We start from the raw sequence: 25,682 nt of genomic DNA, 5'->3' as shown, positions 1-25,682 counted from the left end.
ATCTTGTTTGATCCTCACAACAATCTTGTGTCTGTGGGTCAGGTGATGTAACTGGCCCTCAAGGGTCACCCAGTAAGCTACAAGGCTGAAGGTTTTGTTAAAACAAACCAAGAATGGCACTGGTCTCTTGGTGCAGTGGCACCTTATTGCAAAAATAGTGATCCAGTGATCCATCAGAAGTCTTGACAGTCAAGGAACTGAATCCCCACCTTGCAGTCCTTTTCCTCTACAACTTGCAGGGAACAGACACAATCTAACCTCTGAAGCTACACTTTGAACTGGAGTGGGCTTAAAGCTTAGTTTGGATTGAGCTGATAAACCTGTATCTGGTCTGCATATGCTCCCAATATAAAGGTGTGTAGCATAAAAAAACACTGAACATGTTTTTCTGAAATCTCATCCACTTCTGAGAAACAGAAAAAAAAGCTGTAGTTAGTTTTTTATTTCTAATGATAGTCAACCGCAGGTACAAAGTCTTGCATTTCTGAACACTGGCTCGGATACTTGAATCAAAGCAGACAGCCTCTGACTTGGTCCAAGCAGAATCAGGCCATTTTCTGAAACACTAAGTCAAGTCTTGTGGTCGGCGGAGACCTCTGCTATAAACCTGTTGGTACTATTTTAATGCTAAATGGCTTCATTTTCTTTGCAGGATGGTAAAGGAAGCATGGTGTCACCTCTTAATTAATTTAGCTTATATAAATGATAGCACCCAAGTTCTGTGAATCCAAAAAGCTCGAGTCTTCTTTCACTAATAGAAGACAGGCTGGTGAAACCTATCGGTCTCCCGCTGCCTTGTTGTGGCGAAGGGGCTTGCGTAACTCAGTGAAGCCATAAGCTATGCTGTGCAGGGCCACCCAAGACGGACAGGTCATGGCAGAGAGTTCTGACAAAATGTGGTCCACTGGAGAAGGAAATGGCAACCCACTCCAGTATTCTTGCCAAGAAAACCCCATGGAATGTTTTTTCTACAGCTGTAGGCAACTCCGCTACAAGAGGATGGCCACCAGATGGCACCATCTCAACTCAGAAATAGCCATTCTACTCCCAGACAACTACAATAGAAAATAAGTTTTGAGCATAGGCATCACTGACCTAAACTGCTTCAACAGTCATTCCCCCTGCCCAGGGACTCTGGGAACTGTAGTTCTGCAAGGTAGGGAGAGAACTCTAAACAGAGAATTCACAACACAGTCACCCAACTACAATCCCCAGGATTCTTTGAGGGAAGCCATGCAAACTAATCTGGCATGGAAGCAATATAACAGCCTTCCCAAATCACGTTGGCATAGGATGATGGGAATTGGAATCTGGAGGGCACCAGGTTGGGGGAAGGCTGAACAGTATTGGAGTGGGGGGCCAGACTGCCACCCCCACCAGGCCCTCTATGGGCTGGACAGCATTGGTGGGCAGAGCTACGCCCCCAGACATCATTGTCCCATGCCCAGGCATTTTAGCCTTTCTCTGTGCTGGGTGAGGTACAAAGTTTGGAGGCTCTGGCTGAAGAATTTGACTGGATAGAGTGAAGCAAGCTCTTCTCCCTCCTGCTGGGGCTATTCTCAGCTTGCCTTGGGGGTGATGGCTCAGGCTAGAGGTGGTTCAAAACCGCTGCCCCTGCACTGCAATCCCATCATTGCAGACACCTTTTCCGAGCACCCGAGGTGCTAAAAACGGCTGCATTCATTCCAGTGCAGAGAACAAACATCTGAAAAGCACCAGAGGCTTGGCAAGTATTTCAGATACAGTCAGAGCTTGGGGGCTGAATGGCCCTCATCGCTACTAAATGCCATGCACAGGCCAGGCATACACACAGTGCCTGGGGGAAAGAAAAAAAACCCACTTACCTGCCAGGCTGGGAGAACCTTCCCTATGTCATTCAAGTTGATTCCATCTCCATCCTCACATTTTCCTTTTCCAATCCTGAGTCAGGGACAGAGAAGAGGCCGTGAAAATGAATTCGTGCATGGCCTTACGGACAGTGGCTTACACAGGATAAAAGAAACCAAGAGGTGTTTCTCAAAACATTTTGGCAACAGAGAGCTGCTATGGACAAGACTCTAGGAGCGCTCTATAAGTATGCAGAATTGTATTGATTAGTAACTTAGATGAAAAAGAAACAAACAAACAAACAACCACTTTCCAAATGATCCCACAGTTAAGTGACTTCCAGAACCTACAGAATGTTGAGGGATGTCAGCTGAGGGGGGGTGGAAAGGAAATTGGAAGTGGGGGGGATGGTACTGCTTGAGCCCTCAACAGCTTCATAGGGTCATGTAAGGGGCATTATGTTCAGGGGACATGCGTGCCATAAGGCTTAACCCCCTGCCCCCCACATGACATCTCAGGAGGTTTCAGGAGTGGTGGAAAGTTAAAAAGACAACCTTCTCCCTTTCCCCATCTCCAGAAACATCCCTCCCCCACTAAATAGCAATAAAATGATCAGGTTCATAGCTCACAGCCCTTTAAGGAGCAATCCTATGGCCACTAGACAGCACCTAGACGGCCATAGGATATGCTGTTTTCCAGGAACCGACCTCAGAGCCCGTGCTCTAACTTCCCCCACTTCCACGCTGCCTCAGGCTTGTCCTCCATGCTTGCAAGAGGAATGTGGAGGGGCCGGAAAGGGGCATGGCTGGGGGCATTCCCGGGCGGGGAGATCGTAGCTGCCTGTACGACACATCCAATGTGTTGTACAGCAGCATCCTTCCCTGCTCTGCCCTCCCGAGGCTAAACAGCCAAAATCAGTTGTCTAGCAGAAAAAGAAGGCAGGAGATGCACGGAGGGAACGATCCCCTCTGTGCTTCTCCTGCTTTGCTTTGGATAGGCGGTTGCCTCAGAGTTTGGAGGCGGCCACCTAACTAGATAGGATTGCGCTCTTAATGTATCATAGCACAGCATGGGAAGGGCAGGGGGAACAGTTTCTCATTTCTTGAAACCTTTATGTCCCATCTATGAACCCCAATCGGCACTACAAGGCTTCCATCCCACTCTGCACAATGTCCTGAAACGGAGCATTCCTGTTAGGGGATGGTAACGCACTGCAACATTTTGTTAGGGGTCCTTCACTTATTCTTGGTAATATTATAGACCCTTTATAAGCAGCCAACCATTTGTGGGTTCCCAACTTGAATACAGATGATGAAGATGATTTAAATTTCTTCAAAAGGCTCTCAAAAACGTACAATAGAATTTAAACATTCAAAATTTGAAGCTGCTACAATGATTATCCATTAAAATACAATTGTAGAATACAATCAAATTGTACAATAGAATACAACCTCTGAAGATGTTGCACCTCCCAATAGGGATGTCGGAGAAATCCGCAGCAGAACCAAATGAGTTTGGATTTGTATGAATCTGACCCACGGATTCTGCAGCAGACTGGCTTTTCCCTGTCAGGTGGATTCTGCAGACTTGCAGACCATTTTTCTAACCTTTGGGAATTTTGTGCAAAATGTGTCATAGAAAAATATGCACAAACTTTAAAAACGGCCCAAAAATGTGCTTTCCCCCTGTGGGCTATAGCATGAAAATGTGCATTTGGGGGAAATTTGTGCATGGGGGTGTGTGCATTTTTCCACGTGTGAATTTGCACAAATTGGCATCCGCGCATCTGTGCAAATTCTGAAACAAACAAAAAAATCCGATTCTGTCAATGGGTGGGCAATAGAACGAAAGGCACCTGACAATCCGCGAAACACAGATGGAACAGATTTTCCACAGTCCGTATATCCTTCCCTCCCAGTTAGAACCTAAGTTCGAAGTTCAAGCACGTCCGCACAAATGCGGCCACTTACCCTTCCCTGTCTATGTGTGGGAGCGGATGCTTGGGGGTGTTGCGGAGCTTCCTGTGGAACTGTGTGAAGTCAAGTTTTTCAGGCTGCAAGTCCCAAGTGGCACCACTAGGAAGAAAGAATGACAGCGAGAGAATACCTGGAATTAAACACGCTGTAAAATGATGAATGCATTTGATAGGGGATCTGGGGTTTGAAGGAACCACCAACCTCACGGTTCATTTCTTAGATTGTCTGGAGGACAGTCCAACCAGGGCTGTATGAACTTGAGCCTCTAAGCCCTCTCTCTGCACAGAACGGAATGGAAACATGCATCATTGCCCGAGACAGTATGAGGTCGCCGGTCTGGACAGCCTTCACACACACACACACACACACACACACACACCACCCCATGTGCAGAGTTTTTTAAAAAGAAAATCCTCCATTGGTGGCTTTTTCTCTCTTTAAAACCTTGGTGTGCATCTGTGGGCATGTGTAATTTAAGAAACTAAATGGCTCCGGGGGGGGGGGGGATTTTAATCCTCCCCTCCCAATAAGCAGCAGTGGTCCCAATCCAGATAAGGGCCACGTGAATTTACTCTGGGGTAAAAAGAGAGGCGCAGCTAAATTCTTCATAATTAATGTCTAGTTTGAGCTGAAGATGGCACCTGTCACCTGGTGCCCCCAGATGGTTTGGACTCCAGCTCCCATGATCCCCAGCCAGTAGGGCAATGGTCAGGGATTGTGGGAGTTGTAGTCCAAAACATCTGGAGGGCACCAGGTTGGGGAAGGGTGATCTAAAACTGTCTAAAATGTTATGGCCCTACTTTAAAGGCAGCAACAACAACTTTGTTGAATTGAGCAACACCAGAAACTAGTCAGCACAAAAGATGAACTACAGTTGGAGCTACTGGGTAGTATCCAATGTTACTCCTGTGTAGAGTAGACTCAGTGAAATGAATGGGCTTAAGTTAGTCATTAGTGGTGGCTCCAGGTTTCTGAGGGCCCCTGGGCGAGACCCCCTCAATGGGCCCCTCCGTCAACTGGTCGACCTTCTCACTGCCATTGTCCCCTGCTGCTATTGCTCCTCTCCTCCTCTTCTTCATCATTGCTTGACAGGCATGGGGCAAGTAGGCAGTGGCATTTACTGCTCCTCCTTCACAACACTGCTGCTGTCTGGGCCACAGCGAGAAGCAGGTGAACAAGCAGGCTGCAATGGTGAAGAGGACCAACTCCAGGGGGCTCTTGTCAGTGGGCCCCTGATGGGGTGCGGGCCCTCGGCAGGTGCCCAACCATGCCTACCCTTGATGCCGGCCCTGGCTCCGTCCTGCCTCTCTTCACCAACAAGAAAGCCATATCAGTGGAAGACTTTACAGTGGTGTGATTAGAAGGATGGGAAGCAAGCAAGCAAGTTTAGCAGGCTATCGAGCAGAAAGAGGTGGGATAGCGCCCTCTAAAAAAACAAGCTCACCTGAAGGACTCAAGAGTATTGGCTGCCCAGATATCTGTTCCCAGCATGTCCAGGGAATTGTCTTTGTTGCCATTCTGAAAAAAAGAAGAGTGAAAAAAAAATCTGTATTAATTTTCAAGCGATACTGCTTGGACGCTGGACTAGAAAAATGGGTGAACAGGTTGCATTTGAAACCTGCTGCAGATCCGAGATCGCTCAACGCAGATCTAGTTATCACCCTTTGCCACTCACAGAATGAGCGGCAGGATGAAGAGTGCTGAAGCAGTTGATCCTAGCAAGATCAGGGGCCTTTCCCTCACTTCTCTTTCATCTAACCAGAAACGATGTGAACAATGGAAGGATCATGATCTCTGGTGGATGAAGCTTCAAGAAACTGTGTAAACAGGTGATCAGTAAGATGTTCCAGCCGAAACACAGTTGTGGCGGGAAATTTTTCATTCAGAGAATTGTTATCTTCTCCATCACGGTGACGGGCGCACAGGTTGGAGCCTAATGCAACATTTGAGTTGATAAGACATTAAGAGCAGGGCCACACAGCCTATGACTAACAAGCCCACTTCACCAGCAGAGTACAGAAGCCAATACAGGCCACCTCCAATTTTTCGTCGCCTGGGGTGAGCTGCGTTTGGCTTGGTGGGCAGGTTGTCCAGGCCTGCACCTGAGTGTTACTCAGGTAGTACCCATCCCTTCCCTCAGTGCCAGAGCCGGGTTTTTGAGGGTCCTTGGGCAAGACACCCTCAGTGGGTCCTATTCCTCAGTGAGTCGACCTTCTCAGTGCCAAAGTCCCCAGCTGCTCTTGTTCCTTCTCCTCTTTTTCATCATTGCTCCCACTAGCTTGCTTGACAGGCAAAGAGCCAGTGAGCAAGCAGGCCATGACATCACCTGCACCTCCTTCTCACCACCACTGATGTTTGGGCCAGAGCAAGAGGCAGGTCTTGCTCTGGTAAGGGTGAAGAGGTGAAGAGGTAAGGGTGAAGAGGAGGAGAAACTCCAGGGGGGGGTCTTGTCAGTGGGCCCCTACTAGGGTGTGTGCCCTTGGCAAGTGCCCGACCATGTCTACCCTTGATGCCAGCCCTGTCTTCCCCTACATTTTTCTCATTTGTCCTCTGTACCTTCCACTCACAGGAGTTGCCAGCATCAGTCCTGGCTGCCAAGTTCCCTCAGGATACTGAGCATGTGTGCACATGGTCAAACTTCTGCGACAGCACACGGGTCTAAAAATGGGATGGGAAGTATCTATTTTGAACAGTAAAACCCCAAATGACGGGAATACTGGGGTTCAAAAAGAGCCCCCTACATTTAGTTTTTCTCTCTCTAAAAGCCTGGGAAATTTTGGAAACTGGCCTATGCACGTCTTGCAAAAATAGACTTATGATATTAAGTTATCAGTTAAAATGGTAATCTTTTACACTCAATCCAGAGGGAGTTGAGCATTTCACTAGCAATGGTTTCAGAACTAGGTTAAATCTGTTGAGAAGAAACGTAGGCATTTTCGTGATTGCTGCTGGTATACTTCTTTTTTTGTTCTTCTATACAAATTTTTTCTTTTTAATTTACAGCACCCATGTTCTCTTTTTATGTACACTATCTTTAAAAAAAAAAAAGCATCAGTGAGAAAAAGAGAACAGTATGTGTATTTTTCTGCTAAAAAGAGTCAGAAAGTACAGGAGGTATGGCTGGAGTTTCATTTTTAAGATGTCAGAGGATAGAGCTTCTCCCAGGTCAGCTGCCTGATTCTCTCCCCTGGCTACCATCTATCTGTATTCCATACACCAAGGGTAAGTAACATGGTAGTCACAGGCACCAGTGAGCCCCCAGACACCTTCTTAGCTGAGCACTGTGACATCCTACTCCTCCCAATTTTTATTTTAAAAGTATTTTCATATTTTCTTATTGGCAGCTGAAACTGGTTCAAAGTGAATTAGCAGACTCTAGCTGCTGCCATCTTAATTTCCCATGAATGCCTCTGGGCAGGTTAGTTGTCCTTTGTGACTATCCATGTCCACCCATGGCAGCCATCTTGTGGTTGTGCTCAGGACAGTTTCTCAAACTTCCAAATGTGCCCATGGGCCCAAAAGGTTGCCTCCCCCTGCCATCCAAGTTCCTTCTCCAGATGAAGATGTTAAAAACTAATTAGAAACATAAACCTCTAAATCCTGAGTTTGGGTGACCCAGGAAAATGATGGAATTTCATGTAAATGTGCACAGGTGTGTCATTTACACTGCAGCTGATTCTAAATGGCAGAATTCTGGGGTGTTGTGGTGGCAGAATGTCGCCCCTTATTGAGAAGCAAGGACTAGTTTGTTCAACAACAGATGCATACAACACACACACGAAAGGATCATGCCCTTAAAGAACAAGGCCTACAACGAACAGCACCCAACATATGAGACACCATTTCCAGCTCTCCTAGTCTGCCTTTCATCACCATCACCACCACCAGAGGATACCTTGGTTGAATGCCTGAACTGGCTGCTTCTCCCTCGGCCGTCAGACCTTGATACAGACCCATGCCTGGAGCCTGAACTAGGCCTGGATCCTGAGCTGCCACTGCTGCTGTGATCCCACTCTTCCTGGAAACAACAAACAGCTCACTTTAGTCAAGCACAACTTACCACAGCTCATAAATGCCCTTGAAGGGTGAAGGGAGGGCCAGGGAGTCCAGAAAATATCCCAGCGTGAGCACTCAAATTGCCCAGTCTGGAATTTAACAATTCACCTGGTCACCATAGGTGACCCGAAATTCTATGCAGGTGAGTGAGTGGGCTGGTGGAGGAGGGAGGGATCTCTCCATTCTTTCCCCTCTAGTCTGCTTGGTTTCCCTGTCAGCTACCAAAGACGGAAGCCTGTTCCTTAGCTCTTACCCTTCTCTGGCTGTTGGAGAGAAAGTGTTTTTTTTTTTACTAACTTGCTAAGAGGCTGGGATCCAAGCAGGGCTTTCAACTCCTCTGTGGCCAGCATGGAAACACAGAACATTTGTTTATTTATTACATTTCTACACCGTTCAATAGCTGAAGCAGTACTAGCCTCTTAGCAGATTACTAGCCTCTTAGCAGGTTAGTAAAAAAACCCCAAACATAACATAAGTTTTGTGGGCTTATTTACAAGGCTAAAAATGGCATGTGATCCTGAATTAGTAGACATGACTTATTTGGATCACATCCTCTCTGGCTTACATATCTTGAAAGCACCCCTGAACTGTCACAGATGTCCCTGGTTTGAACCTAATTTTTAAACTGTTTCTCCTGTTCTTGTGAATATATTCTGTGCTTAAAAAAGAAAGAAAAATCAAAAGTCTGCACCAAGGAAAACTGAATTCTGAAAGCGTCATGAATTATGCCATTAAATTTGCACCTCTTTGCTTATTTTGTATAATTAGTTTTACGTGGGCCTACATGGGGACAGCTACTTTTCCATGGGCATCTCCTGTGCCTGGCTGGGGATGCTGGGAGTTGTAGTCCAACACATCTGGAGGGCACCAGACATGGGGAGGCTGGCTTAGGGTAACGTTTATGCAACTGATCTTTGTGGGCAGAGCAAAGCATCTTCCTTTCCTCACATGTTACAAGCGACTGTCTTCGAACGACAGTAGGCACAGAGTCTTCCATATGGATTCTATCAACTTGACTTAAAAAGGCAGCATAAAACAGCAGAAGATCAGTTACTACTAGATGTTTGGGACACACTCCCAGCTTGATTCCGTTACACTGAATAAAGGACAAGGAAGGAAAGACAGGTGTGATAGAGGTGTACAAAATTATGCCTGGTGTGAAGAAACTGAATGGGGAGACATTTTTCTCCCTCTCTCACAATACTAGAACCCAATGGGGTCATCCCATTAAATTGATTGGTAGGAGATTCTGGACAGATAAAAGGAAGGACTCCTTCACACAGCGCATAGTTAACCTATGGAATTTTCTACCACAAAACATAGTAATGGCCACCAATTTGGATGGCTTTAAAAGGTGACTGGGCAAATTCGTGGAGAATCACCAGGCTATCACCAGCTACTAGTTCTGATGGCTTTATGCTACCTCCACTACCAGAGGCGGTGAACCTATGTACACCCGTTGCTGGGGAACATGGGTGGGAGGGTGTTGTTGCACTCAGGTCCTGCTTGTGAGTTTCCCGTGGGCAGCTGGTTGTGCACTGTGTGAACAGAATGCCGGACTAGATGGACCCTTGGTCTGATCCAGCAGGGCTCTTCTTATGTTCTTATGTCCGCTCTCATACAATTATAAATAAAGGCATCTTTGAGCTAGTCAAAGTAACCTGCCTGTCCAGACATTAATACAAATTACAGCCAGCTACATCCTCCTTCAGCCCTTCAGTGTCTCCGTCCCAGCAGCTCTGCAAATTCTGCATGTCAAACTCATGCCTAAATATTACCACATGGCAAAGAATTCACATGCAGTGTAGTAATTAGCCCTGTTTCTAGCCCTGTTTTAAAACTAAGGCTACAATCCTATGAACACTTGCCTGGGAATAAACCGCATTGATTTTGGTGAGGCTTACGTCTGAGTAAACATGTACAGACCTGCACTTTAAGGCTGCAACCCTATCCTCACTTACCTAATCCCACTGCACACTCTACTCAGACATGCATAGGATTGCATAGTAAAACTAATGCATCTGTTTGTGGGGTGGAGTGTTTTTTGTTTTGTTTGTTTCCAAAGAAAGAGCTTGTGTCTTTTGCAAGTCGCTGGCAGAAGCAAGGGAGTTGCTACCAAGAACTTTTCACATGTCCTTGTGGTTAAAAGTTAGTGTGCCACAGGAAGGCCACTCTTGCCATATAGCAGGGATGTAGGGAAACAAGTAGCCACCAAGGTATGTACGAAATCCTAAATTTATAATACAGGTGGGCAATGTGTGGCCTTCCAGATGTTTTGGCCTACAACTCCCATCAGGCCTAGCCAGCATAGCCAATAGTGAGGGATCATGGGAGTTGTAGGCCAAAAAAACACCTACAAGGACTGGTTTTCACCAATAGACTCTTAGAAAGATTATGAGCATCTTGTTTTTCAAAGCCCTTTCATGCACGAACATCCCTACAAGAGTCATAAACACATACAGCCTCATTACCACAGGAAAAAACACAACAACATCAAAGGAAATCCTACCTCCACATTCAGAAGCAGAACACCTCCAACAAGACGTTGTCGAGTGACAGACAAGGACTGTTGCCTTCACATCCTGTTTGTGAAGCAGGATGCTGAACTAGATGGACCCTTGGTCTGATCCAGCAGAGCTCTTCTTACGTTTGCTGTAGTATGTGGTGTTGAACCTCAAGTCTGATGTCCCAGTCTGAGGTCCCAATCCAGCCCTCCAGGGTTCCCCAGATGGCCCCCTTCCCTTGGCCCCACATCTTTCCCTGTTCTGTGGTTTCCCAGCTTTTGTGCAGTTCCTCCCGCACACCCCATTCTAAAAAGCTGAAATGCCTCTCCTATGGCTTAGTTCCTGGCAGCAAGGGATTTAAGCTACAATACATCGGCATTTTTGGTATTTCTGGCCCTGTTCCCTTTAGCCGCCCCATTTTTATAGAATCATAGGGTTGGAAGGGGCCTACAGGACCATCGAGTCCAGCCCCCTGCTCAATGCAGGAAGCCTGATTCCCAGGCGGTCTCCCATCCAAGTACTAACCAGGGCTGACCCTGCTTAGCTTCCGAGATCAGATGAGATCAGGCGTATCTAGCCCTTTGCTCATGCCTTCACCCAGCACTGGAATGTGGCACCCCAGAGCTTCTTCTAAACTGAATTCGACACCTCTGTTGAATCTTCAGGGTTCAAGTGTTTTCTCTGTGAAACATATTCCCCTGATCCCTCAACACTGCCAGGGACATTTTGAACAGCAAATGTTATGGTGAAGATACACAAAGCATTGTAAGGTGGTGGTTGTATGGGGCGGTCACAGTGTGGTCTTCATCCTCAGTGTGACTCCAGCTTGAACATACCAGCAAATCAAATCCTGGATCTGCATGTTACTTCCTTACTTCCTATGTCTTGTTGCATGCATTAAAATTATTATTATTATTATTATTATTATTTACGATTAGCAATAATTGTTCCTTAGAATAGCCTCACTGGTTCCAATGCAGTTGCTGAGCAAAGCTAGTTATTATTTATTATTTTTATGGTGGTATATACATACATACATGTACTTAAACACACACATATACAGAGAAAGAGAGAGGGACAGAGAGATACAGAGAGTCTCATCCTATACCTTAGCCTCACTCACACCAAAAATGATCACAAACATAAAAAAAAGGAGTTGTAAGACTGATCCAGGGGACACTGTGATATTGATCCAGTTCATATGTCGGCAACAACCTATGGTTGACAAAACTGTTGGTTGTTGAAAATGGAGTGGGAGCGAGCATGTGTGCTGGTACCCGCTAACCCACGTCCGCGGCGATAAACAACCGCGAGATTGCCCATCCCTGGCTGTTTACATGATGTCTGAAGCCAGAACTCTAAGTGGGTAGGGGACAAATAATTCAGAGTTTGAAGCCATGGGTTTGTTAACTGTGGGTTGCTGTCAATGTGCGAACTGGGTCATTGGTGTCACAGGCACTGATCAATAAACATCCACGAGAACTGCCTGGTTCAAACTGAAATGCACTAAAAATGTACAGAAGTTTATTTTCCAGAGCTCACCAGGGGACAGAAAAAGACACATGTATTTGGAAAGCAGTGACAGCTCTACCAAACTGCTCCATCACTCTTCAAGAATTTACATCTGCCTTCAGCTTTAGTAAAACTAGCCTTCCAGGCCAGCACTGTCAGTGTGGTGCAGTGGTGAGAGTTTTGGACTGGGACTCAGGAGACCTGGGTTCAAGTCCCCACTTGGCCATGGAAGCTCACTGGGTTACTTTGGGCCAGTTACTGACCCTCAGCCTAACCTAGTTCACAGGGTCGTGAGGATAAAATTGAGAGAAGGACCACCATGTGAACTGCCATGGGTTCCTTGCAAGAGGAAAAAAGGTAGTTGATAAATTTAATAAAAAATAATAAACTAAAGAAGCAATCCTATCATGACAGGTGGCCGCTTCCAAACTCAGAGGCGACCACCTGTCCAATACAGGGTGGGTGGAGCGCAAAGGGGATCTTCTCCTCCGCGCTCTGCCCACCCTGCATTTGCAGCTAGATGGCTGATTTCGGCTGTCAAGACGGAGGACTTTGGAGCAGGGGAGGCCAGACGATGCATAGGAAGTGTCATACCAGCACTTCCGCACTCCCTGCCCCTGGAAATGCCCCCTTTTGACCTGCTCAGTGCTGCTCTTGAGAGTGCAGAGCCCAGGGACGATCCGTGCCACCTATGAGGTGGCAGGGGTGGGGAGGCGGTTTTCTGGGAACTAACCTCGGAGTGTGGGCTCTGAGGTCAGTTCCTCAAAACCAAACAATCCTATGGCCATCTAGCTGCTTTCTAGCGGCCATAGGACTGCCCTCTAATTAAATAAATAATGGAAGCTTCACTGCCATTCCCCCCCCCCCAAATCTAACAAAGGGAAACAGGGGACAGAATCCAATGGTGTCATTCCAGAAACTCAGATAGCACTAGCCAGGAGCACCACTGAATCTTTCTGTTGGGAAGTGGCTGCCCATTATGCTTGTGCAACTGGTTCTGCAACCGAATGCACAATGGGTTGCGCAAGCAGAATGCAAACAGGTTGCATAAGAGTTATAGACAACTGGTTGCACAAGCCTAATGCACAACCACTTGCTCAACCAACATTTGTGCAAACTTAACTTTAGTTAGATTCTCCTCTTGCGCATAGTCTGGAACCTAGTTTCTGCTAGTGCAACGTCATTTGCACTAACGAATGACACAGCTGGATACTGCCCAGGGCTTCTAGTTGATTGTGGAGATCGCCCAGCACGGCCCATGAACGGGTAGATAACGTTCTGCATGTATTTATATCATGTTCCTGATTATACAGATTCCTGAATACAAATATATTAACAGCACAAATCTACGTATGCCTACTGAGAAGTATTCCTATCGAGAAGTATGTCCCACTGTATTCAATGGGGCTTACTTCCAGGTAAGCGGGTACAGGCTGAAATGAACTCAGTGCGGCTTACTTTTTAAACAGACATGCTTAAGACGACGTTGCAAGGTATTTCAAGGCTGAGTAATAGATTTAAGTATCATTCTTTGTTAGTTAACTCTGGTGCAGGTATCACCTGATTAGCTTTCTTGGCAAAAGAGCTAATTTAGTAAGCTTTACTAAACCTCAGCAAAACTAAGTGAGGAGTGTTCATCAGCCATAGATCTGTGCAGTCTAGCAGCTCAGGTTTAGCAAGTTACCTTGCAAACACACTAAGGCTTATCAAAGATTACAGGGACTCTATATTGTCTTCCAAAGTCCTTTGCTTTGACTGAGCTAACTCAGGTTTCATGCCCTAGTAAGTACAGGTACCAGAGTTCAAACTGTTCCCAGTAGCTTCCATGGCCAACACTGTTTGGGAAACATCCCTGAAAGAAAACTAAGGACAACACAGGCAAAGCTAGGAGACTGCACTGCAGAGGGAGGGGCAGTCCGAATTGCCTCCAACTCAATTGAGGGTGCAATCCAATGGAGATAGTTGGCCGCCTCCGAACCCAGAAGCAACCGACTATCGAATGCAAGGTGGGCGGAGGATGGAAAGGATCTTCTCCTTTGCCCTCTGGATGCCCTGCATTAGTGGCTAGATGGCTGATTTCGGCTTTCTAGCCAAAGCGGGTCAGAGTTTGTGCGAGGGGGAGGTTGGATGGCACATAGGAAGCATCATAACAACGCTTCCGCTGTCCCCTTCCCTCCCCACCCCCAGAAGCGCCCCCTTTTGCTCCACTCCGTGCTGCTCTTACGAGCGTAGAGTTGGGGACGAACCACGCCTCTTACGAGGCAGTGGGGAATGGGGAGGTGGTTTTCTGGGAACCAACCTTGGAGCACTGGCTCTGAAGCTGGTTCCCAAAAAACGAATAATCCTACGGCCCTCTAGCCGCTGTCTAGCAGCCATACGATTGCACCCTGAGATGACAAATTAGTGTGTCTGAAGTAAGGCCTCTCTAGAGAGAAGGTCTTCCTCTACAAGATAACTTTCAGAGTGATCCTCTTCAAAGAATACTTCCTAGAGCCAAACTACACATTATGCTAAATCCCTCCCCCAGCAGGGCAGTCAAAAGACAGTTTCCGTTGGGGTCAGTGGAAATTTTTTCTTTTTAACCCACATCCCCATCCCACGTATGGGATTTCAGAAAGCAAATGGTGTGGGGGAGAGGTTTAACCACCCGCTCCCAGAGTGTGGTGGTCCCAGTCCAAATCGAGGCCGCACATGCTTACATTAGAGTATATATATAAAAAAAGAAAGGCAAGCCCCAGCTTCATACTTCACAATTAGCATAATGAGTAATTTGGCTCTTAGAAACCTTACATTGGAACTCAACAGTCAGATGAATTTAAAAGGGAAGATTTGTAGGCAGTCACCAGCAAGAACATAATATCCCACTTGCGAAACTTGCCTTGAAATTGTCAAGGGACCCAGGGCTTGGATATGAACCTCAAAGTCCGCAACTGGGGAAAATGCACAAAAGAGCATCATGGAACACACACGTTTCTGGCTAACGAATCCTATTTCCTTACCTGGTTTTGATTATGAGGTGCTAAGCCCTTGCCTCTGAAGGAGGAACCACTGCCCTCTATCTGTTCATTACAGTCAGCTGTCCACTGAAAAAGAGGGAAACACAAAGTCACTGAGTGAAGTCATTGGCGTGAGAGACACTGAAGGGCTAGTTATGTGTAGCAGGAGACAAGCATCTTTGCAACCACTGGCCTTTCCAACCACTTGAAATTGCCTTCAGACTCAAAACTGGGGGACAGGCAGTGGGGACGGGATGACAGACGGACAAGTCTTAAGCCAGCACTGCAAGTTTGTGCAGAAAAGTTTCTGAAACATTTATTCACATGTCTATTCACATGACAGCTATTCGTAGCTCATTGATAACACAGAAGATCTTTTCTCTCTTCCAATTTACAGGAGTTACCTGTTCTGGCCATCTGGAAAACATTCTTACTCACCACAGGTGACTAGGTCAGCAGCTATGATAGACTGGCTTAGGGTGCTTTCACAAGAGACTCTAGAGCAGTTTATGGCTTCATTCGGACAGCAAGTTGAACTATGGTTTTGCTTTATGTGAATGACGCTGGGCAAACTTTGAGCTTCAATGCTCCCCCCTGCCCTTTCTGATGTGGCAATGAGGAGATTGGAAACTTTTGCTTCCATTGTCAACTCACTACAGTTGCATTACATTCAAACCCTTAACTGAACCCTAAACTGTGGCTATGGTTGATTGAAACAAGCTAGCATCACAAACTTCATCTTGAAGTTGGCTTGTTTCAGTAAACCATGTGTAAGACCAAACACTGTTCGTCCAAGTTCACTCATCATCCTAAATTGCTGTTAGTTAAAAATGGAAGCAAAAGCTTATCTCCCATAGGCTGCCCCAAAAGTCGGGCGGGGAGCATGCAACCCCAAGGCTCACCCAAGCTTGTTCATGGAAGTCTAAAGTTTAAACCACAGTTTAGTATTCCATCTGAATAAGGCCTATGTGTTGACTTCTGCATCTGTGTGATGCATGGTCACAATAGCTGTAATATCCAACATTAACCTTTTTCTCATGCAGGGAAGGTCCTGTCCCCTTGGAGAAGAACCTGAAGGCTGTGTTTCTATCCAGCAAAAAATGGCAAGGGTCATCCATTAGGTTCACCCATAAGGTCTGTTCACTGTAAATGGAGAAATGCAATTCCGCTAAGCAATTAGATTATTGCATCGAAAATGTCTATTCTAGTTTGCTTGTATATTATGCCCCACCACACTGTCTTACTTTTCCGCCACCATGTGGCTGAGGCAGGACGAAGAGCAGGGAGGACCCCTGAAAGTCTTCCAGAGGGAAACTCAATTGCTGTGCTTGTCATCCGTGGCCACAGCCCACCAAAGGGATAGACCCGCATGGGTGGAGAGCCACTGTCATGCCCTGGGGCAGGCAGAAGGTACTGAGAGGCTTCCAGACTTAACAGGAAGCTTATGACTTTGTCAGGAGCTGCTGCCACAGTTTCTCATTACCTCTGAACCAGGCCAGGGGGTGCAAAGATGGTTGTCCATAAACACTGAAGAAGCTAACAACAAACAGATGTTCTCTCAGTAAGCTGAGATGCCCCCTCCCCCAAATGCCACAGGGAGAAGAGAGAACCCAGTTCAAAAATGCAGCATGCATGACGAGAGCAGGCCTTCTAAACTTTGCTTCCCTTTGCCCGACTTTTTTTTGTTAAACCCCAAATACAACACGTACGATCAGCGAATGTCCCCAGTCATCCATCCACCCCAGCATTTGGGGTTGTCCCCGAGAAGTGTGAAAGTCCCCCTGCAAATTTAGCAATATGGTTTCTGCAGGGCACTGAAGCAGCAAGCAACAAGGGGAAAGAAACTAACTCAAGAGGTGCACTAACATCTAGTCCTCTAGAACCATTTTCTCTACATTAGAGCTGGGCAACTTCTGCCTTCTGAGCTGTTCTCTTCTTCAGACGAGGGCTCAGAAATTTATTTCACTGTACAGGTCAACTGCCTTCCCCACAAGCAGTCATGTGATCCTGCTTAGGGATTTTATTATATTAAGTATTTAAGTAAGTGCGCAATCCAGTGGGGATGGCGTTAAGCCTCCGAATTTGGAGGCTTACGGCCATCCAAAGCAGAGCAGGAGTGGCAGAGGCGATCTTCATCTTGCACTCCTCCTGCTCTGTATTTCGGTTAGATGGCCTTTTTCACCGATCTAGCTGTGGCGTCAAGGAGGGGAAGGGAAAGAGGCTGGGGGGCCCTGGGGATATGGAGTAAGCCATCCCCTCCCCACCCACTGGGATCACCCCTTTCCCTTCCCTCTGAGGTCGCCACTGCAGTTCTCTCTGTACCAGCTGTGAGGGGGAAGAGGGCAGGGAGCTTGGACACCTGGGTCCGAGCTTGGAGTGCTGTCTCCCACCTTGGATCCAGGAATCTGAACTATCCTATGGGCCCCCAGACTCTGTCTTGGGGCCAGAGGATTGCTCTCCAAAACAATAAATAAATAAACGTGGGGTGGAAATTTCTCCACGGGAAACGTTTCAGTGCTTTGTTTTTCTGTGGAAAATTTTCCATTTCATAATATTATGAGTAACAATGAATGGATACCAATTGTAAATACAATACTAGGCAAGCTGGGCACTTTCAGAGTTCTAATTAATGTTTTTCAAGTGATGATCCCTAGCACGTATGTGAGAGAATACATACATGTCATTGAAATACATATATGTCTCAATGTGAAATATAACTATTCAATAGTGACAGCAAAACTGAAGGTTCCCCAGTAACCTCAGTGGAAGATTGTTGAACTCTGCTGAATATGTGAATCAGGATATAATTCTTTGGATTGCTCAAATGTATTAGTGTATCAATGGTTTTCAGTACTTCGGTGTGTGTTTTCTTATATTTAAACAATGCAAGGGAAGTACACTCTCTTTTTCCCCTCTCAAATACTTCCGGTCAAATACTTGTGGGGTACTAGGACAAAACAAACAAACATGGGGCACTTTTTTTAGCTTTGCTTTTTTTTACTAAACACAAGTAAAATAAAGGTACTAAATTAGATCACTTAGTTAGGCATCAGAAAATTTTCCAATACAACCCGAAAATTTTCTGATATACATTGCCCTATGGAACTTAGCCTAATTTGCATAGGAAAGTTTTCCAATTCAGCATTTTCTGGAAAGCCCACATCACTACTCACAAGTGGTCAAGTTCCATAATAACAACAGACAACTGGTTGGCCACTGTGTGAACAGAACACTGGACTAGATGGACCCTTGGTCTGATCCAGCACAGCTCTTCTTATGTTCGTAAAACAGATGCCATCTCACAATAACAGTGTCACAGTTACAGACTATATGCATTCACCAGCAACATGTTTGGGGAGGGGGCTCAGCAATCTGCCCTCTGATGGGTTGCCTCCTATGTTTTTGGGTTCCTGGCAGCCAGCTGTGAACCACCCTTAACAAATTTTCCACATTAAAATGTTTCTCTACATTCTGTTTCTTTGGCACACTTTGGAGGGCTGCTATTTACTTTCCCACAATACACCTGACTAATACTACATTGAGGGAGTTTTAAAATGGTGGCTTACACCTCCAGCCTCTGGCTGACCCAGACAGGGCACAGAGCTGCCTGAGGGTGCTGAGTCCCAACACTGGTCCTGGAGAACCAGGACCATGTAACAAACAAATACATTTTGCTTGCACCCTGAAAACATTTCTTCTTTTGAGTGCAACTGAGGGCAAACATTATCACATGTTGATTAACATTTCATGAGGTCCCAGGGAATAGATAACAGGGACCCAAGATGGGGTTTGGCCACCATTTGGTCCCTCTGCTCTAAAGAAAGACACCTGCTTTGTTGTAAATTGTAACTCCAATTTCCCATCCTTGGTATGACTTGCCATTCTGGACCAACCTGCGAGACGTTGGACTGCGTTTTCTCACTCTCCCCGTCCCCTTCCGTCTTGTCGGTCAACAAGCCTTGGACTTGATACTCCAAAACATAGCTGTCGATGAACCGCTCCAGCTCCTCGATTTCTTGCGAACGATTGCTCCCTGCCTCAGACGAGGCTGAAGCCACGGAAGAATTTTCCATCACTCTGGATAAGGAACCAGGAACAGAAGGGGACTGAGGGGGAAAGGGGGAGAACAGATAATTGAAACTATAAGCCAGTGTCTTTTATACACAATCTGAGAAACTGAACACTCCATTCCCTTCCCCTTCAAAACTAATTAGATTTTAAGTGATAAGGCTATGCATGGAGGACAAGGCTATTTATGGAGGATAAGGCTATCAATAGCTACTAGTCATGATGGCTATATATTTCCTCCAGAATCTGAGACCATATGCCTCTGAACACTGGTTGCAGACGAACATGAGCAGGAGGGTGATGTTGCACTCATGTCTTGTGTGGGCTTCCCATTGGGGCATCTGGTTGGCCACTGTGGGAACAGAAGGCTCGACTGCATAGGGCTATGGTCTGATCCAGCACGGCTCTTCTTATGTTCTTAAATCCTGAGATTCTGTGCTTCCATTTAAGCGCACACGCACACACACGTTTCTAGTTCTCATGGTTAGAAAGACCAACTATATTGGCAGTTTCTATCAAATGCTTATGGCTCCTATCAAATGCTTCTATCAAATCTTAACTGCTAAATCAGAGGTGGTAAGAGAAGAAGGCCATCAATGACTACTAGTCCTGATGGCTACTTGCTACGTCCAGTACCAGAGGCAGTGAGCCTATGTACATCAGTTGCTGGGGAACATGGGTGGGAGGGTGCTGTTGCGCTCGTGTCCTACTTGTGGGTTCCCGGTCGACAGCTGGTTGGCCCCTGTGTGAACAGAATGCTGGACTAGATGGACCCTTGGTCTGAGCCAGCAGGGCTATTCTTATGTTCTTAATATCAGATGTGAGGACAGAAAAGGCCTGTTGCCTACATGCCCAGGTTGTGGGCTTTATGGAGGCATCAGGTTGGCCCTGTTGGAAACAAGATGGTGGACAAGAGGGTGTTATCCAGCAGGGCTCTTCTTATGTTTTTAGCACTGATCTCTGCTCCTTCCACAACCACAATGTTCCATCTCCCCTGTATATCATCAAAACATCCCACACGCTCAAATTCTGATTAATGGGATGACAAGATTGGTACCTTACTTCCACATGTGTCAGAAAGCCACTGGTACATAAATGATCCCAAACATCCTAATTACTAGCACTGTCTGAAAAATGGGACACTCCTGCACTTTGCACTCAAAATGTGACTTCTACAACCTTCCACCCAGCCCAAGCCAAACCACACTTGTAACTGATAAATAGAATTTGTTCTTCTATGGGTCAAAACAGGCATTATTTTAAACCTATGTCTAGCGGCAACATATTTTCTTTATTTAAAAACAAACTCTACAGCAGGCACAGGGGCTCCACTTTGGAGAAGGACCCTAGCATGGGGGGTAGTAGAGGCTTTTAAGATCCAGATCAGGTCCCTTGCACCTACTCTAGAGTAAAAATGAACAAAAGACGTCACTGCTAGCTAGACACAGCTTTAAAGGAACGTCTGTTTGGGCCCTACGGGGACAATTTGCAGGGCAGTCTGGAACACAGGACTCAAAATGGGACGTGCCACACAGAACACAGTGTGACAGATGGGAAGGATGCGGCACCTCCTCCTTTACAAACTTTTATCCATCCTTGCATCCGGGGATATTCCTTCACTTCTCGAAGGCAATCCATAGTTACTAGTAATTTGAATGACTATTTATGCTTAGGGTCCAGTGGCAAGCAAAAGATGGCTGAATAAGGCAATCAGTTGCCAAGGTCAACGGTCAGTGCCCCCAGGGTCAGACTCTGGGGCAGACGTCCGGGGCTCATCTCAGCAGAATAAGCAGGAGGGCCCCCAAAGGCCTCAAGCCTGGCCTACCGCATTCTGAAGTATGGGATTTAATACTCATTGCCATCTAAAGTGGGGTCCCCCTGTAAGACCATTAAGTCCAGAGTCCCAACTGCACCACTGAGGTCAACAAACAAAGGCATGGGGGGGGGGGATTGACAAAGGCTCAGCATCAGATGAAGCAAAAAGGGCCGGAGCTCTTCAAACTGGAAAAAGTGGAGAGAATCTCCAGCTCTGCCTTGCAACGTTTCAGGGAGATCCCAAAAGAAATACGAGGCAACAAAGGTTTTGCTTAAACCTCGACATGAAAGCACAGCCCATTGTGCCTCTCTGTGCTGCACTACAATAGAGAGAAGCCATAAAAAGGCTGCCACTCTCTATGGCTCTTATTGCAGAACTGTCAGCCGGACAATGCCGAGCCAGGCATGACATATGGGAACTTGAATGAGCACGGCACAGGGGGTGATGGAAGGGTAAATAATTAACTGGTTCTTGAGCACAGTGGTACGGACTGAAGCGCTGACTCCACAACCGTGACTGCAAATGGTAAGCGTCCCTGGATGTCCAGCTCACCGTTTTCGTTCATGCATCTGCTGAAAATCTGGGATTGCCGGCTGCAATTATGCGCTGAACATAAGATGGTAAGAATTGGTCTTATTGCATCTAGTGGCGAAGGGGCTTGCGTAACTCAGTGAAGCCATATGCTATGCCGTGCAGGGCCACCCAAGACGGACAGGTCATGGCAGAGAGTTCTGACAAAATGTGGTCCACTGGAGAAGGAATTGGCAACCCACTCCAGTATTCTTGCCAAGAAAACCCCATGGAACGTATCACAAGGCTAAAAGAGGTGACGCCGGAAGATGAGCCCCTCAGGTCGGAAGGTGTCCAATGCTCTTCTACTGGGGAAGAGCAGAGGGTATTTCCAAGTAGCGCCAGAAAGAGTGAAGCGGCTAGGCCAAAGCCGAAAGGACACTCAGCTGTGGATGTGTCTGGTGGTGAAAAGAAAATCTGATGCTGTAAAGAACAATATTGTTTAGGAACTTGGAATGTAAGATCAATGAATCAAGGTAAGCTTTGTTGTTGTTGTTCAGTCGTTCAGTCGTGTCCGACTCTTCGTGACCCCATGGACCACAGCACGCCAGGCCCTCCTGTCCTGCGCTCTCTCCCGGAGCGTGCTCACGTTCATATTCATTGCATCCGTGATGCTATCTAGCCATCTCATCCTCTGCCGTCCCCTTCTCCTTTTGCCTTCAGTCTTTCCCAGCAGATTGAACATCGACATCTTGGGAATCAGCGAACTAAAATGGACAGGCATGGGCGAATTTAATTCAGGTGACCATCATATCTACTACTGTTTCCCGCCTCCCAGCTGAGCAGAGCGGAGCAAGCTGCTCCAGCTGGTCCAGGGACTACAGAAGCAGGCAAGCTCCCAGAGAGCGAGCGAACAGAGCGAGCGAACAGGGGGAGCAAACAGGAGTTGGCCAGGGGAGTTGCAGTGGTTGAAGAGACAAAGGAGACAAAGGAGACAGAGGCTAAGAGGTAAGTGGGCTGCAGGAAGCCCAGGGGGCTGCCCTTTATCCTTCTGATTGGCTGTGAGCTCACCAGGTGCTTCTGAGAGCTCCAACTGAATTGGAGGGGTGTGGCCTGAGTACTCCCAGCAGCTGACTGGGCGGGAAGCTTCAGTCTGTTTCCCGCCTCCCAGCAGAGCAGAGCAGAGCAGAGCAGAGCAAGCTGCTCCAGCTGGTCCAGGGACTACAGAAGCAGGCAAGCTCCCAGAGGGCGAGCGAACAGGGGGAGCAAACAGGAGTTGGCCAGGGGAGTTCGGCAGGGGAGGTCAAGGGGGAGGCCCCTAACATTTTTTTTTATTATTTTTATTTTTTATTTTAACTAACTTTTTTCCATTTATTTGTCTTGTAACACACACTTTCACACCAGTGGGACTCTGCTTTTAACCTCTACTGAGTAGAGGAGCAGGCACAGGCTAGTCTAGAACAATCACAAAGCTAGACACAAAAAGGGAAAAGAGGCTATGGAAGGACAAGACTCTCCAGTGGTGGTGACCTGCAAGGTGTGTGCAATGTTTGTTTTCTTGCCTGAGAACAACATGGCCTACACCTGCAACAAGTGCAAGTTGATCACGCTGCTGGAGGAAAAAGTAAGTGGACTGGAGCGGCGACTGTCGACCCTCCGGGGAATAAGAGAACACGAAGAGTTCTTGGACAGAATGGGGGAACTACAGCAGCAAAGGGCAGACCAGAAGCTTGAAGAGCAACAGCAAGATGAGGCAGTGGGAAATGCTGAGGAAAAGAAAAATGGAGTAGAGGATACTCCTTGGAAAAGGGTGACAGTTAGGAGAAGAAGAACTAGACGCCACTCTGCACCAGTGGAAGCAGTGGAGCTGTGGAACCGATTCCAGGTACTTGTGGATGAGACTGGAGGACAGCCTGCAGAGGAAGAATCACAGGGGAACCTGCATGAGAGTGAGCAAGAGGCTAAAGGTCAGTCAAACAGAGGCGATGAAACCCAGGCCTACAAGAAGAAGAAGAGAAGAGTGGTAGTAGTGGGAGACTCCTTGCTGCGTGGGATCGAGACCCAAGTATGTCGCGAAGACCCATGGACTCGCCAGGTATGTTGTCTCCCGGGAGGACAGATTAGAGACGTGACTGAAAGGTTGCCTGCACTCATAAAGCCCACTGACAGGTATCCCTTTCTTCTCATCCATGTGGGATCAAATGATACTGCCAAGCGGAGCTACGAAGGGATCATGTCAGACTTTGAAGCTTTGGGAAGGAAACTCAAGAACTTTGGGGCCCAGATAGTTTTCTCATCCATCCTTCCAGTAGTTAGAAGAGGGATAGAAAGGGAACGAAAAATACTCCGGGTGAATGACTGGCTACGAAGGTGGTGCCGACGAGAGAGATTTGGATTCTGGGACCACGGGCTATACTTCCTGGAAGATGGGCTGTTGGCTAGGGATGGGTTGCACTTCACAAAGGATGGGAAGAATGTGTTTGGCCACAGCATGAAGAACTTCATCAGAAGGGCTTTAAACTGAATCCTACGGGGAAGGGAGATGTAATGTTGGGGGTAACAATGGACATCATAGGCGCATGCACTGCAATGGAGAGAACAGCTCTGATAGCGCCCAATAATAGTCTTCAGACACATGTAGGAAGAAAGCCAGACTATGAAGCACATGGTCTTCGATGTCTATATACTAATGCCCAGAGTATGGGAAACAAACAGAACGAACTTGAACTCTTAATACAGGAGGGAAATTAGGAGTAACTGAGACTTGGTGGGATGACTCTCATGACTGGAATACAGCAATTGAAGGATATAACTTGTTCAAAAAGAACAGGAGGAACAGAAAGGGAGGTGGGGTTCCACTGTATGTGAAAAATACATATCTCTGCACAGAAATACTGGAGGAGGAGCTTGGTAGCCCCATCGAGAGCATCTGGGTTGAAATAAATGGAGCAAAGAATAAAAGGAACCTGGTGGTCGGAGTCTACTACCGGCCACCCAATCAAGGAGAAGACAAGGATAAAACTTTTGAAAAGCAAATAGCCAATGTTTTAAGGAAGCATGATGTAGTAGTAATGGGGGACTTCAATTTCCCTGATATTTGTTGGGAGACAAATTCTACAAAACATGGCCCCTCCAGGAAATTCCTGACTTGTGTGGCAGATAACTTCCTCCTACAGAAAGTAGAGGAAGGAACTAGAGGATCGGCTATCCTTGACTTGATCCTAACCAACAGAGATGACTTAGTGGATAAAGTAGCAGTTACAGGAACTCTGGGGGAAAGCGACCATGTTGTACTTGAGTTCTTGGTTCTAAGGGAAGCAAAAGCCAAGTGTAGTCAAACGCGTACCCTGGATTTTAGGAAAGCTGATTTTCATAAACTCAGAACAATGATCAGTAAGGTCCCATGGCAAGCGATGCTAGCGAGAAAAGGAGTCCAAGATGGGTGGGAGCTTTTAAAAAAGGAAATTCTCAAGGCACAATCACAAGCAATTCCAACAAGAAGAAAAGGTGGAAGACAACAGAAGAAGCCAATGTGGCTTCACAAAAAGCTTAGGGATGACCTGAAAACAAAAAAGGACACATATAGGAAGAGGAAAGAAGGCCAAGTAACAAAGGAAGAGTACAGGCAGATAGCACAGAATTGCAGGGATGGCGTCAGGAAGGCTAAAGCTGAGAATGAGCTGAGGTTAGCAAGGGATGTTAAAAACAACAAAAAGGCTTTTTTCAGCTACGTGCATAGTAAAAGGCCGAGGAAAGAAATGGTGGTTCAGCTATTAAATAAGGATGGCAAAACGATAACAGATGACAAAGAAAAGGCAGAGGTGCTCAATTCCTACTTTGGCTCAGTCTTCTCCCAAAAGAGGGTCTATGACCCCCCTGGCAAAGGCGAAGTACAGGCTGAAGGGGCAGGATTGCAGCTTGAGATCGACAGGCATATGGTCAAGGAACACCTAATTACTTTGAATGAGTTCAAATCTCCAGGGCCAGATGAACTGCATCCTAGAGTCATAAAGGAACTGGCAGAAGAACTCTCAGAACCGCTGTCTATTCTCTTTGAGAAATCATGGAGGACGGGGGAAGTGCCAGATGACTGGAGGAAGGCTAACGTTGTCCCTATCTTCAAAAAGGGTAAAAAGGAGGAACCTGGGAACTACCGACCAGTCAGTCTGACATCAATCCCTGGGAAAATTCTGGAGCAGATCATAAAGCAATCCATCTGGAAGCACCTTGACAACAATGCCGTGATTACTCGAAGCCAACATGGATTTGTCAAAAACAAGTCCTGCCAGACAAATCTGATCTCATTTTTTGATCAAGTCACCTCCCTTCTAGACCGTGGGAATGCTGTAGACATCATATACCTCGACTTCAGCAAAGCTTTCGACAAAGTGCCCCATGATATCCTGATGAGCAAACT

The 25,682-nt window shown here is 46.7% G+C and overlaps 1 protein-coding gene across 4 annotated transcripts in view; it reads right to left on the bottom strand.

The window, feature by feature from the left end:
- The window catches only part of CTIF (cap binding complex dependent translation initiation factor), a 228,764-nt gene that overhangs the window by 139,336 nt on the left and 63,746 nt on the right, over positions 1-25,682 (bottom strand). For 2 of the 4 annotated variants that reach the window (XM_084832016.1, XM_084832015.1), the window contains exons 2-7: positions 18,765-18,977; positions 14,875-14,958; positions 7,699-7,821; positions 5,248-5,321; positions 3,798-3,902; positions 1,845-1,920 (exon numbers count right to left, since the gene is read on the bottom strand). In XM_084832016.1, coding sequence (XP_084688142.1) covers positions 1,845-1,920; positions 3,798-3,902; positions 5,248-5,321; positions 7,699-7,821; positions 14,875-14,958; positions 18,765-18,944 — 642 coding nt within the window. In that variant the 5' untranslated portion in view covers positions 18,945-18,977. Of the gene's footprint in view, positions 1-1,844; positions 1,921-3,797; positions 3,903-5,247; positions 5,322-7,698; positions 7,822-14,874; positions 14,959-18,764; positions 18,978-25,682 lie in introns of those variants that run through there. The other 2 variants (XM_084832018.1, XM_084832017.1) reach the window with 2 other exon arrangements.

The sequence above is a fragment of the Heloderma suspectum genome, chromosome 2, assembly GCF_057233095.1.
Source record: "Heloderma suspectum isolate Gila_16-S chromosome 2, 16-S_ref, whole genome shotgun sequence".
NCBI classification, from domain to species: Eukaryota; Metazoa; Chordata; class Lepidosauria; order Squamata; family Helodermatidae; genus Heloderma; species Heloderma suspectum.
This window is presented reverse-complemented; position numbering and strand designations above follow the sequence as displayed.